The sequence below is a fragment of the Pseudophryne corroboree genome, chromosome 3 (assembly GCF_028390025.1).
Source record: "Pseudophryne corroboree isolate aPseCor3 chromosome 3, aPseCor3.hap2, whole genome shotgun sequence".
Lineage (NCBI taxonomy): Eukaryota > Metazoa > Chordata > Amphibia > Anura > Myobatrachidae > Pseudophryne > Pseudophryne corroboree.
This window is the reverse complement of record NC_086446.1, coordinates 749,587,207-749,600,870: the sequence shown is the minus strand read 5'-3', so window position 1 is coordinate 749,600,870 and position 13,664 is coordinate 749,587,207. Positions and strand designations below refer to the sequence as shown.

Here is a 13,664-nt window from a genome sequence, read left to right as displayed (position 1 = left end):
ATCAGATTTTCTGACTCCAGCCGTCCTGGAAACATATATTTTCAGGGCCCTGACTACGTCCAGCAACTTGGAATCCTCCAAGTCCCTAGTAGCCGCAGGCACCACAATAGGCTGGTTTAAGTGAAATGCTGAAACCACCTTAGGAAGAAATTGAGGACGAGTCCTCAATTCTGCCCTGTCCGTATGAAAAATTAGGTAAGGGCTTTTATAGGATAAAGCCGCCAATTCTGAGACACGCCTGGCTGAAGCCAGGGCTAACAGCATTACCACTTTCCATGTGAGATATTTTAAGTCCACAGTGGTGAGTGGTTCAAACCAATGTGATTTTAGGAATCCCAAAACTACATTGAGATCCCAAGGTGCCACTGGAGGCACAAAAGGAGGCTGTATATGCAGTACTCCCTTGACAAACGTCTGAACTTCAGGAACAGAAGCCAGTTCTTTTTGGAAGAATATTGACAGGGCCGAAATTTGAACCTTAATGGACCCTAATTTGAGGCCCATAGACAGTCCTGTTTGCAGGAAATGCAGGAAACGACCCAGTTGAAATTCCTCTGTAGGGGCCTTCCTGGCCTCGCACCACGCAACATATTTACGCCAAATACGGTGATAATGTTGTATGGTTACATCCTTCCTGGCTTTGATCAGGGTAGGGATGACTTCATCCGGAATGCCTTTTTCCTTCAGGATCCGGCGTTCAACCGCCATGCCGTCAAACGCAGCCGCGGTAAGTCTTGGAACAGACATGGTCCCTGCTGGAGCAGGTCCTTTCTTAGAGGTAGAGGCCACGGGTCTTCCGTGAGCATCTCTTGAATTTCCGGGTACCAAGTCCTTCTTGGCCAATCCGGAGCCACGAGTATAGTCTTTACTCCTCTCCTTCTTATGATTCTCAGTACTTTTGGTATGAGAGGAAGAGGAGGGAACACATACACTGACTGGTACACCCACGGTGTTACCAGAGCGTCCACAGCTATTGCCTGAGGGTCCCTTGACCTGGCGCAATATCTGTCCAGTTTTTTGTTGAGGCGGGACGCCATCATGTCCACCTTTGGTTTTTCCCAACGGTTCACAATCATGTGGAAGACTTCTGGGTGAAGTCCCCACTCCCCCGGGTGAAGATCGTGTCTGCTGAGGAAGTCTGCTTCCCAGTTGTCCACTCCCGGAATGAACACTGCTGACAGTGCTATCACATGATTCTCCGCCCAGCGAAGAATCCTTGCCACTTCCATCATTGCCCTCCTGCTTCTTGTGCCGCCCTGTCTGTTTACGTGGGCGACTGCCGTGATGTTGTCCGACTGGATCAACACCGGCTGACCCTGAAGCAGAGGTCTTGCCTGATTTAGGGCATTGTAAATGGCCCTTAGTTCCAGGATATTTATGTGAAGTGACGTTTCCATGCTTGACCACAAGCCCTGGAAATGTTTTCCCTGTGTGACTGCTCCCCAGCCTCTCAGGCTGGCATCCGTGGTCACCAGGACCCAATCCTGAATGCCGAATCTGCGGCCCTCTAGGAGATGAGCACTCTGTAACCACCACAGGAGAGACACCCTTGTCCTTGGAGACAGGGTTATCCGCTGATGCATTTGAAGATGCGATCCGGACCATTTGTCCAGCAGATTCCACTGAAAAGTTCTTGCTTGGAATCTGCAGAATGGAATCGCTTCGTAAGAAGCCACCATCTTTCCCAGGACCCTTGTGCATTGATGTACTGACACTTGGCCTGGTCTTAGGAGGTTCCTGACTAGGTCGGATAACTCCTTGGCTTTCTCCTCCGGGAGAAACACCTTTTTCTGTACTGTGTCCAGAATCATCCCTAGGAACAGCAGACGTGTCGTCGGAATCAGCTGCGATTTTGGAATATTTAGAATCCATCCGTGCTGTCGTAGTACTACTTGAGATAGTGCTACTCCGACCTCTAACTGTTCTCTGGACCTTGCCCTTATCAGGAGATCGTCCAAGTAAGGGATAATTAAGACGCCCTTTCTTCGAAGAAGAATCATCATTTCGGCCATTACCTTGGTAAAGACCCGGGGTGCCGTGGACAATCCAAACGGCAGCGTCTGAAACTGATAGTGACAGTTCTGTACCACAAACCTGAGGTACCCTTGGTGAGAAGGGCAAATTGGGACATGGAGGTAAGCATCCTTGATGTCCAGAGACACCATATAGTCCCCTTCTTCCAGGTTCGCTATCACTGCTCTGAGTGACTCCATCTTGAACTTGAACCTTTTTATGTAAGTGTTCAAGGATTTCAGATTTAAAATGGGTCTCACCGAGCCGTCCGGCTTCGGTACCACAAACAGCGTGGAATAATACCCCTTTCCCTGTTGTAGGAGGGGTACCTTGATTATCACCTGCTGGGAATACAGCTTGTGAATGGCTTCCAATACCGCCTCCCTGTCGGAGGGAGACGTTGGTAAAGCAGACTTCAGGAACCGGCGAGGGGGAGACGTCTCGAATTCCAATTTGTACCCCTGAGATACTACCTGCAGGATCCAGGGGTCCACTTGCGAGTGTGCCCACTGCGCGCTGAAATTCTTGAGACGGGCCCCCACCGTGCCTGAGTCCGCTTGTAAGGCCCCAGCGTCATGCTGAGGACTTGGCAGAAGCGGGGGAGGGCTTCTGTTCGTGGGAAGAGGCTGTTTGCTGCAGTCTTTTTCCCCTTCCTCTGCCCCGGGGCAGATATGAGTGGCCTTTTGCCCGCTTGCCCTTATGGGGACGAAAGGACTGAGCCTGAAAAGACGGTATCTTTTTCTGCTGCGAGGTGACTTGGGGTAAAAAGGTGGATTTTCCAGCCGTTGCCGTGGCCACCAGGTCCGATAGACCGACCCCAAATAACTCCTCCCCTTTATACGGCAATACTTCCATATGCCGTTTGGAATCCGCATCCCCTGACCACTGTCGCGTCCATAATCCTCTTCTGGCAGAAATGGACATCGCACTTACTCTTGATTCCAGAGTGCAAATATCCCTCTGTGCATCTCGCATATATAGAAATGCATCCTTTAAATGCTCTATAGTCAATAATATATTGTCCCTGTCCAGGGTATCAATATTTTCAGTCAGGGAATCCGACCAAGCCACCCCAGCACTGCACATCCAGGCTGAGGCGATTGCTGGTCGCAGTATAATACCAGTATGTGTGTATATACTTTTAAGGATATTTTCCAGCTTCCTATCAGCTGGTTCCTTGAGGGCGGCCGTATCAGGGGACGGTAACGCCACTTGTTTTGATAAGCGTGTGAGCGCCTTATCTACGCTAGGGGGTGTTTCCCAACGCGCCCTAACCTCTGGCGGGAAAGGGTATAATGCCAATAATTTTTTAGAAATTAGCAGTTTTTTATCGGGGGAAACCCACGCTTCATCACACACCTCATTTAATTCATCTGATTCAGGAAAAACTCCGGGTAGTTTTTTCACACCCCACATAATACCCTTTTTTGTGGTACTTGTAGTATCAGAAATGTTCAAAACCTCCTTCATTGCCGTGATCATGTAACGTGTGGCCCTACTGGAAAATATGTTTGTTTCCTCACCGTCGACACTGGAGTCAGTGTCCGTGTCTGTATCGACCTGAGGTAACGGGCGTTTTATAGCCCCTGACGGTGTTTGAGACGCCTGTACAGGTATTAACTGATTTGCCGGCTGTCTCATGTCGTCAACAGTCTTTTGTAAAGTGCCGACACTATCACGTAATTCTTTCCATAAGACCATCCAGTCAGGTGTCGACTCCCTAGGGGGTGACATCACTAACACAGGCAATTGCTCCGCCTCCACACCATTTTCCTCCTCATACATGTCGACACAGCGTACCGACCCACAGCACACACACAGGGAATGCTCTGATAGAGGACAGGACCCCACTAGCCCTTTGGGGAGACAGAGGGAGAGTTTGCCAGCACACACCAGAGCGCTATATATATACAGGGATAACCTTATATAAGTGTTTTTCCCTAATATAGCTGCTGTATATATTAATATGCCAATTTAGTGCCCCCCCTCTCTTGTTTTACCCTGTTTCTGTAGTGCAGGACTGCAGGGGAGAGTCAGGGAGCCTTCCTCCAACGGAGCTGTGAGGAAAAAATGGCGCTTGTGTGCTGAGGAGATAGGCTCCGCCCCTTTTTCGGCGGCCTTTCTCCCGCTTTTTTGTGGAAAACTGGCAGGGGTTAAATACATCCATATAGCCCAGGAGCTATATGTGATGTATTTTTAGCCATTTAAGGTATTTTCATTGCGTCCCAGGGCGCCCCCCCCCCCCCAGCGCCCTGCACCCTCAGTGACCGGAGTGTGAAGTGTGCTGAGAGCAATGGCGCACAGCTGCGGTGCTGTGCGCTACCTTATTGAAGACAGGACGTCTTCTGCCGCCGATTTTCCGGACCTCTTCACTCTTCTGGCTCTGTAAGGGGGGCGGCGGCGCGGCTCCGGGACCCATCCATGGCTGGGCCTGTGATCGTCCCTCTGGAGCTAATGTCCAGTAGCCTAAGAAGCCCAATCCACTCTGCACGCAGGTGAGTTCGCTTCTTCTCCCCTTAGTCCCTCGATGCAGTGAGCCTGTTGCCAGCAGGTCTCACTGAAAATAAAAAAACCTATTTAAACTTTTACTCTAAGCAGCTCAGGAGAGCCACCTAGATTGCACCCTTCTCGTTCGGGCACAAAATCTTAACTGAGGCTTGGAGGAGGGTCATAGGGGGAGGAGCCAGTGCACACCAGCTAGTCCTAAAGCTTTTACTTTGTGCCCAGTCTCCTGCGGAGCCGCTATTCCCCATGGTCCTTTCGGAGTCCCCAGCATCCACTAGGACGTTAGAGAAAAATGTGTTTAGTTAACATCAATCTTCCTTGGTTTGTTTCTTCAGTCTAATTTTAATTATTCATAATTCTGCACAGCATCATGTGACCGCCATGGCAACATGTCACATGCAAGGCAGGTGCGAGGCTTCTATGCGCCCTAGGCAAAGCTTCACATTACCACCCCAAGTTCCCCAATGCACTCTTCCAACCATTTACATAATGCCACACTTACGTGTTTGCCAAAGTCTGTGATAACTGGGTGAGTCACATGCTCATCCTGTCTGTAAATGTATTGCAGAACCAGAGAACTCATTATGCCCACTAACCTTCGCCCGCATCAACCCCATTTACCAAGTCACCCACTGCTCAGCACCCATTAACTGCCCCTATGCAGCACCCATTAACCCATTCCTCACCAAGAATCCATTATTCAATTCACCCTCCCAGCACCCTTTAACACATTTGTTCACCCTGTAAGCATAAGCACCTAATAAGCGCCCAGCACCCATTCACAAACTCAGCACTTATTTATACATTCATCCACACTTTCAGCACACCTTAACCTCCCCCTTTCAACACCCATTAATCTATTTACTTCAAGCATACGTTAGTCCATTCACCACAGAACTCATTAACCTCTCTCAGCCCTTCTTAACCTCCCGCCACCCAGAACCTATTAGTTCATTCACTCCCAGCAGCCATTAACCCCCCTCCCAGCATCCATTAACCTCCCAACAACTGGAACCAATTAATCTATTCACCCTCAGCTCTCATTAAACTCTCCCTGCACCCATTAATCCGTGCACACATTAATCCCTCTGTCCAGCACCAATTAATACATTCCACCCATTAAACAATTCATCCCTCACTGTAGAACTAATTAACTCAATCATACCCCAAGAAGCCATTTGCCTGTCTGGCTCTTGCTCATTGGATCCTACTTCTTCCTGTACAGCCTGGGAGGTGGAGCTTGCATAATTGTCTGTATGAGAGTGAATGAGAGGAGGAGGGAAGGGTGTCTGCCTGCTACTGACCCTGATGGCCAGAGGAGCAGGCATAAGTGGCAGCACGGATGGTGTAATGGTTAGCATTACTGCCTCACAACACTGAGGTCATGGGTTCAATTCCCACCACGACCCTAACAGTGTGGAGTTTGTACATTCTCCCCATGCTGCAGTGGATTTCTTAATAAATGAATGAATGATATAGCAAGCAAAAAATCTACATACACTGTACACTATAAAATCCTCCCCCTTTGTTATCACATGACATGCCGAAACCTTGATGTGACTGGCAGCTGTACCTTGCACCCTCCAGAGAGATTTTTAAAGGAGTTAATGATTTGTACTGGGACAGTGAAGCAAAATGACTATTGGATGCTTAAAAAGTCCTTAACCTACTATTAAAAGAAAAAAAAAATATATAGAGATATATATATATATATATATATATATATAGATATATATATAGATATATACAGTACAGTATATATATCGGCTTTAAAAAGATACTTTTTTTTAGGGACTGTTTTTAATGCATTGAGTCTGGTCGCGTGAGGAAGAGAATTCCTGATAACAGCTGCAACATGAGAGAAGACTTGATGACAAGAGCAAGAAGAGAGAAGATTATACGAGCAGTGGAGATTTAGGGGTATCTTTACTAAAGATATTTTTTTCAAAGCCTTCAATTCTCGAAGGTTTTGAGGCCTGGATTTAAAAGGGCAATAGTAATACACACATAGTCAGGTTTACTTTGCGACGTTTGAAAAAACGATCTTTAGTAAATTTACCCTTTGATCTCTATGGGCTAGATTTGCTAAGCGGCGCAATAATATTAAACGCCAAGCCAGCCGCAGGATGTAATGGAGTCCCAGTTCGTCCAATGTGCGAGATGCCGGCTGAACTCTGATTTATTTTTTAAATGGGCACTTATTTACAAAGCATGTTTATGCTGCTTATTTGAGTGTTTTGACCGCTGATGCAGCAATGTTTATATACCATGTACCTGTCCTGTATTGTCTTGTACTGTAAGCTGCTGTTTTCTTGCTTTGCTCATTTGTTTATGTACCTTGTTAGGCACTGCGGAACCCTTATGGCGCCATATAAATAAAGGATGATGATGATAATAATAATGTAAATAACCGTATTGCGCATTCCTCTGTGGTTCTCTATGGTTGTTTTATTTATTCAGCCTCCTTCTGTATCTATAAAAGATGAAGTAGCATGTGGTCATGTAGAAATCACACAATAATACCCACCTGTCCTTACTGCAGGAATTGTTGTTCAAGGATCAACTGGAGAATATGCTTATTTGAGCCTGGAGGAGCGTCTGGAGGTTGTACGCAAGGCGCGTCAGGTGGTGCCCAAGGAGAAGATTCTCATTGCGGGGTCGGGATGTGAATGTATGTAATGTGGTGTCAACCATTATTCTTTATCCATTACTAAGTTATTATGTTTTAGTACACTGTGGGGGTTATGTAATAGGTTCCAAGATGAAGGAACCAACGTTATTTCGGCAAGTGTGTGCAGTTTCCTTCATCTTGGAATCTATTTCATAACCCCATATGTATTAATGAATACTAGGTCTAGTATGACTTGGTATTCTATAATCCCATTTGGGAGGGTCAACACTTTCTATAGATTTTACTATATCAGACCTTGGGCAGGTGAAACTTTCCAGAGCTTGTTCCCGATAGGCAATGCCATCTATAGATGGTGTTGCTTAATAGAAGCTTATGGGCTTCTTTCTGCACTGTTCCCTTAGAACACAGGTTCTTAAACTCGGTCCTCAGGACCCCACCCAGTTCATGTTTTCCTGGTCACTTGTGGATTTTTAAAGAGTGACAGTATGTGGCACACAGTGCACCTGCTGGTTGACCTGTGTGGGGTCCTGAGGTCCGAGTTTGGGAACCACCGCCTTAGAGGGATCCAATAGGATCCCTTCCAGTGTCCCCCTTGACTTGTGGTGGCTGAGGGCTGCGTATATGCAGAAGGATAAGGAGGTGATGAACACAGAAGTCATCTCATCGCAATGGACAGCTGTTTTTGGAAGAGCTGTCCTTTGCGATATTAATCAGAATTGTACATGTATTCGGCAATAGTAAATACCGCTATGCATATGATTGGTGGCGGAATGTATCACATTCAAAGTGCGATGCTTGATCCAAGGTCGGCATGAGAAAAAGGTAGACACAGTGAAAAGGTCGACATGAGTTTTTGGTGTTGTTTTCTCCGTGTCACAGGACCAGGAACCCAATTAGTGCACCGTGTCCACTTGCATTGCTTGCTTCACTCGCCATTGTAGTCCATGTGGATGGTAAAGCATGGAAAAGTTAAAAATCACCTGTCCTGTGTCGACCTTTTCCCATGTCGACCAATAATGGTAGCCCTATTGACCTAAGTACTGTTGACCTACCATCCGTATACCCTCGTTGTACATCTGTAACCTGAGTGTAATGTCCCCTTGTGATGTGATACGGAGCGCAGATGGTGCCTGTTCAGTCTTCTTTAGGCCCAATATCTAGTACCACGGCAAAAGGAAAGCTTTGTTATTAACGTTCCGCATTGTATTTCTACTGCAACTGAATTCCGCAGTTGTCCTGCATTAGTAATCTGTTTCTGTCTTGCTTTAATCGCCCATTGCTGAGCCTCCTATATCTTATATGTTCCTTGTTGCAATTTACCAAGCTACACAAGCCACCGTGGAGATGACCGGTGAGATGGCCGAGGCTGGAGCAGATGCAGTTCTGGTGGTGACCCCTTGCTACTATCGGGGCAGAATGACCAGTTCCGCTCTGGTGAATCATTATACTAAGGTAACATATGTATTGTTTGGGCAGTCTGTAGTGTTTCTAAGAATTTCCATGGGTTTATAACACTTGAGAACATTGCAAATGGTCTAAAGCTGGCCACGCACAGCCAAGACGTAGGATAATTGTTGAGTTGGGTCACGCCATGACTGCTCCTGGCTACTGTGAATGCCAAATTGCTTTCTCACAAATATTTAAAATGCCTGCTCTAATATATATTGTAAACGCCTGCACCACTTATTACCATATCCCATGAATGTGCGCTATATATCGCAAAACACTGCATCCCATAAGAGAAAAACAATACACCCACACATTTTCTGAGTTCCAAAGCTCATTGATGTATATATTTGTTATTAAAAGTATATGGACTCAATATATTACAGAGTACAGTATACCTATAATTACATGATTACAACTCACACAGTAAGCAGCTAAAACATACAGTTACAGTTACATACGGTTACAGTTACATGCCAGCATACAATACCATTCCCTCAATGTATCTTATCTCTCTCTCTCTCTCTGTAAAGTAATGCTGGGACTCCATCTTCCTCTGAGACCAAAACAGGAACTAACTTCCTGTGTGGTCAGCAGTGTGTTATCTAGTTTCTGGGGGAGGCGGCTCACTCCTTCATGATGAGTCAGTAGTCTCTTTGTATATGCTGAACAGGTTCAGCCTTGGGGACGTCCAAAGGGGCTGGCCTGAGCTTCCTGTTTGGAATATCTATTGTTCTAATAAAAGTGATTTTAGCTTTTATACATTTAATCATAATTATCCGCTGCAATGTCCCACAACTTCACAACAAGCATCAAATGAACCTACACATCAATCTGGTTGCTTCAATAGTAAACATGAGCGGTCTATCTGGCTTCGTTCAAATAATACACATACATGACATTACTTCATTATATATAATTTTAAATCATCATGATGTCTGGCGCTTGATATTATTATAATTATGTACTGCATGAAATAAGTGTAGAATCCATCTCTGTGGCATGTCCGTGTAAATGCGCGTGTTACCATATATTGCTGTGCTCGCTGCGCGTATTTGCAAGTATAGCGACTCATAATGTGTGTAGTTTGTATGTTCTCTTCATGTAATATTTTTGACTTCGACACTACAATGCGCCCTGTGTGTGCTGTAAGATGGCATACATAGGCCAGCATTCATTATATTCCAAGGGTAGCTTGTGTCGTGCCCCGTAGCGATCCTGCTCGTGTTGATGGGGTCATTATCTGGCTTGGTGGCCATTTTGGGATCCACACACTGTACTGCACTACTGGCCAGTTGGGTGATATCACATGCAGTTTAGTCATTTGCGTGACCAAGATTGGTGTAAGAAGACAGTTGTCTGTATATGTTTACGGGCGCTAGGGACCAGGCAGAGTTTCAGATATACTGTGTAGCTTCATAAAACACAGCTTAGTGCACAGGGTGACAAAAAGCCACAAAAATAACACTGTATACACTGACTTAAATGTAGGAGCCAAACAGTCACTTCTAGCAGTGAACAGAGGAGTGTAGTCATAAACCCAACAAAGCCAAAAACCCCAAACGTGGTAAGGAAAGACTACAACAAGGAACACAAGGCAAAATCCCGTCCCCGGTACTCTGACATCAATTTGAATACCGCTTCCCACCGCTGGCATCCCGAACGTGATTATGCTGGGGTCTCCTAGATTTTAGGCACGTGGGGGGTTACAGTTAGGTTGCAGGGAAGGGAGGGTTAGGCACCCCCGGGGAGGGTTAGGTTGGGGGTGGGGTGGGGAAGGGAGGTCAGGGTTAAGGGGTATGGAGGAGGTAAAGCATACTTACCTGACCCCTCTCGGGATGCTGGTTTCGGTCCTATGACCGCCAGCATCCCATCTGCTGGGATTCCATATATATTCCAATGGATCAGGTGGTTCCAGTTTAGTCACCCACAAGCCAACAACATTTTGGGAGAATATTATAGATGTGATGTCATTTTGTTGGAAACGGCCCAGTTTTTGATCGGCATTGTAGAGTTGGGACAGATACATTCATTGCAGTAGCGAGTGGTTGCTCCCCGTCTCACAGTCTCGATACGGTTTTTCTCCAGGTTGCAGACACATCTCCAGTGCCCGTTATTCTGTACAGCGTGCCCGGTAATACTGTGCTGGACCTGCCCGTGGAGGCTGCAATTACCCTGGCACAGCACCCGAACATCATAGGGATGAAGGACAGCGGAGGAGATGTAAGTCACTCAGAGGATAATGGATCGCGTCTGCCTTTTTAATAAATTCCAGCTGGAATATCCACAAATCTTATTCATCAAGAATTATGAATATATTTCTAAAAACACAGGTAAATTGGTATATACAACAACAGGTCCCACATCTGGGACACTGACACTGATTTTATTCTTCACCCTAAGGGGAGTGTATCTTAGCTTAGCAGAAGTGCGAACGAATGGATCGCACAGCGGCTACAAACATTTTTTGTGCAGTTTTAGAGTAGCTTCAGACCTACTCAGCGCTTGCGATGACTTCAGACTGTATAGTTCCTGTTTTGACGTCACGAACATGCCCTGAGTTCACCCAGCCACGCCGGCGTTTTTCCTGGCACGCCTGCGTTTCTTTGAAAACTCCCTGAAAACGATTGAAACGCCCACTTCCTGTCAATTACTCTGCAGCCAGCAGTGCGACTGAAATGCTTCGCTAGACCTTGTGTGTAACTACATCGGCCGTTGTGAAAGTACGTCGCGCATGCGCAGAAGTGCCAACTTTTAGCCTCATCGCTGCGCAGCGAACGAATTCAGCTAGCGATCAACTCGGAATGACCCCCATAAGCTGCAATTAGTGTTACACCTGGGCTTTGTGTCACCAAACCAGTGGGCTTTGATATGTCCTGCCATTAACCAGCATTGAGCGGCACATTAAATAGTAGCATGGCTGTTCCATTCATAAATAAAAATCCTTTAACACTGAAATTATTCCTGGGATATTTTTTTATAAGTCTGCTGTTAAACTGTAGTGTTAAGTTTACGAGGGAAAGATTCTTCCTGGCCTATAAACAGAAAAGTGTTAACGGACAACCTGGCTTAATAGACTGTTCCGTCAATGTAGAGTAGCTATTAACACGCTCTTAAAAAGTCTTTGACGTGTCCCCTTTTCAGGCTGAGCTGCACAGAAAACCGGTTTCAGATTGTAACTTACAGCAGTTGCTGCTGGAGAACCCACCTCTGAGAATAGCAAAAGCTCCATGGGGGTCATTCAAACCTGATCGCACGCTACGTTTTTTTGCAGCGCTGCGATCAGATCAGAACTGCGCATGCGTATGCTCCGCAATGCGCAGGCGCGTCGCCACCCGGCAACGGGGATTGCCGGACAGGCCGGGATGAATGAAGAAAGTGATCGCACCGGCGATCGCAAAAAGATTGACAGGAAGAGACCGTTTGTGTGTGTCACCTGACCGCTTCCAGGGAGTGTCCGGAAAAACGCAAGCGTGTCCAGCCGTTGGAAGGGAGGGTTCCAGACGTCCGCTCCTGGCTGTATCATCGCACCGGAAGAGTAAGTCCTGGGCTGTGCAGAGACTGCACAAACTTTTGTTTGTGCAGCTCTCTGCACATGCGATCGCACCCCTGCACGGCGACTACCCCCTCCCCCTGTAGGCGGCGACTACCTGATCGCAGGGATGCAAAAAACGCACCCTAGCGATCAGGTCTGAGTTAGGCCCCTAGTTCTGTCCTCTGTGCGTATTTAATTCTTCCTGTAATGCACTGGAACAGAGTCCTCCCAATGTCATTCTTGCAGGCAGAAACCGCTACCTGTCTTAGTAATTCTACCTGGTGATTGGATGTATTTTGTTTGTGTCGTGATCCCTGCATGTACAGAGGAGCATTAAATGCCAGCGCTTGGTAAACAGCGGATGATGATGATGATAATAATACTTGCAAAACAAATCTTCAGAGCCGTTATAAAACGACAGAAAATGAAACGTGTAATAAATATTTTATACAACGTGAGATACAACAAAGGCCCATCGTTACCATTAGGCAATGTAAAGCAGCTGTCTAGAGCGCCAGCACTTTGTGGACTTAGGGCCTAAGGCAGACCTGATCGCTCCTCTGCGAATTTGCAGAGGTCTGCGATCAGATAGTCGCCGCCCAGACAGTGAAAATCCGCCCGGTGCAAGTCTGCGTACGCAGTGCGAAAATCTTTGCAAACGCTGATCAGCTGCAAATCCATTTGCAACTCACCAGCGAAGGATTTTTCCAGTCTGTGCGTAGCCCAGGACTTACTCCTCCAGTGCGATCACATCAGGTTGGTCGGGGCCGGAGCTGACGTTACACACCCTCCCTAAAAACGCTTGGGAACGCCTGCGATTTTCCCGACACTCCCATAAAACGTCCAGTTACCACCTACAAACGTCCGCTTCCTGTCAATCAACCTACTTTTGCCTAGCGGTCAAAAAAGACGCTGATTTATTTTGCAGTTTGGCCTCACGTGTGCGCATTACGATCCGTACGCATGCACAGTCGTTCCATATTCGGACGCCTTGCGAATTCGCACAACAGCAATCAAGTCTGAATTAGGCCCTTAATACGCTGAATGAGTGACATCCTGTCCCCTTTTTTAGAGTTTTTATGTACCCTGTGGTGCCCTCACACTGAGCGTCCTGGCATGGCTGTGTCTATAATGGGTGCACAGTGTGTGGTGCCCCTGGGCCTGTGGAGACCCACACTGCACAATCTGCAGCCATACATAATACTTACCTCTCCAGCGTCAGCTTCTGAAATGCGGTGTGTGTACGTTTTGGCGTTAGGCCCTGAGGTAAATGTCCTCTTAGACCTGATAATATAATGACCTTTTACAGTTATTCAATGGAATGGTGTACAGATCATAAATATAACCAGGTATAATAAAAAAAAACACGCTCTGCAGCCTCAGGGCAGCGGAAATCACCAGAACAATGGCACTGCCGACATTTGCCGAAGATATGCCCATGCGCAGTTGAGAAATCACCTGGGACATGGCGCGGGCTGGAGGAGGGAAGGGGGGGTGCATGCAGTCAGTGCAGTGGCCTCATCCTCTTTTAAG

General features: G+C 46.8%; 1 protein-coding gene across 1 annotated transcript in view; it reads left to right on the top strand.

Moving 5' to 3' along the window:
• Nucleotides 1–13,664, top strand: part of HOGA1 (4-hydroxy-2-oxoglutarate aldolase 1) — a 94,662-nt gene that overhangs the window by 14,736 nt on the left and 66,262 nt on the right. Inside the window, exons 2-4 of the mRNA XM_063962335.1 lie at nt 7,061–7,189; nt 8,475–8,602; nt 10,685–10,819. Coding sequence (XP_063818405.1) covers nt 7,061–7,189; nt 8,475–8,602; nt 10,685–10,819 — 392 coding nt within the window. The remainder of the gene's footprint in view (nt 1–7,060; nt 7,190–8,474; nt 8,603–10,684; nt 10,820–13,664) is intronic.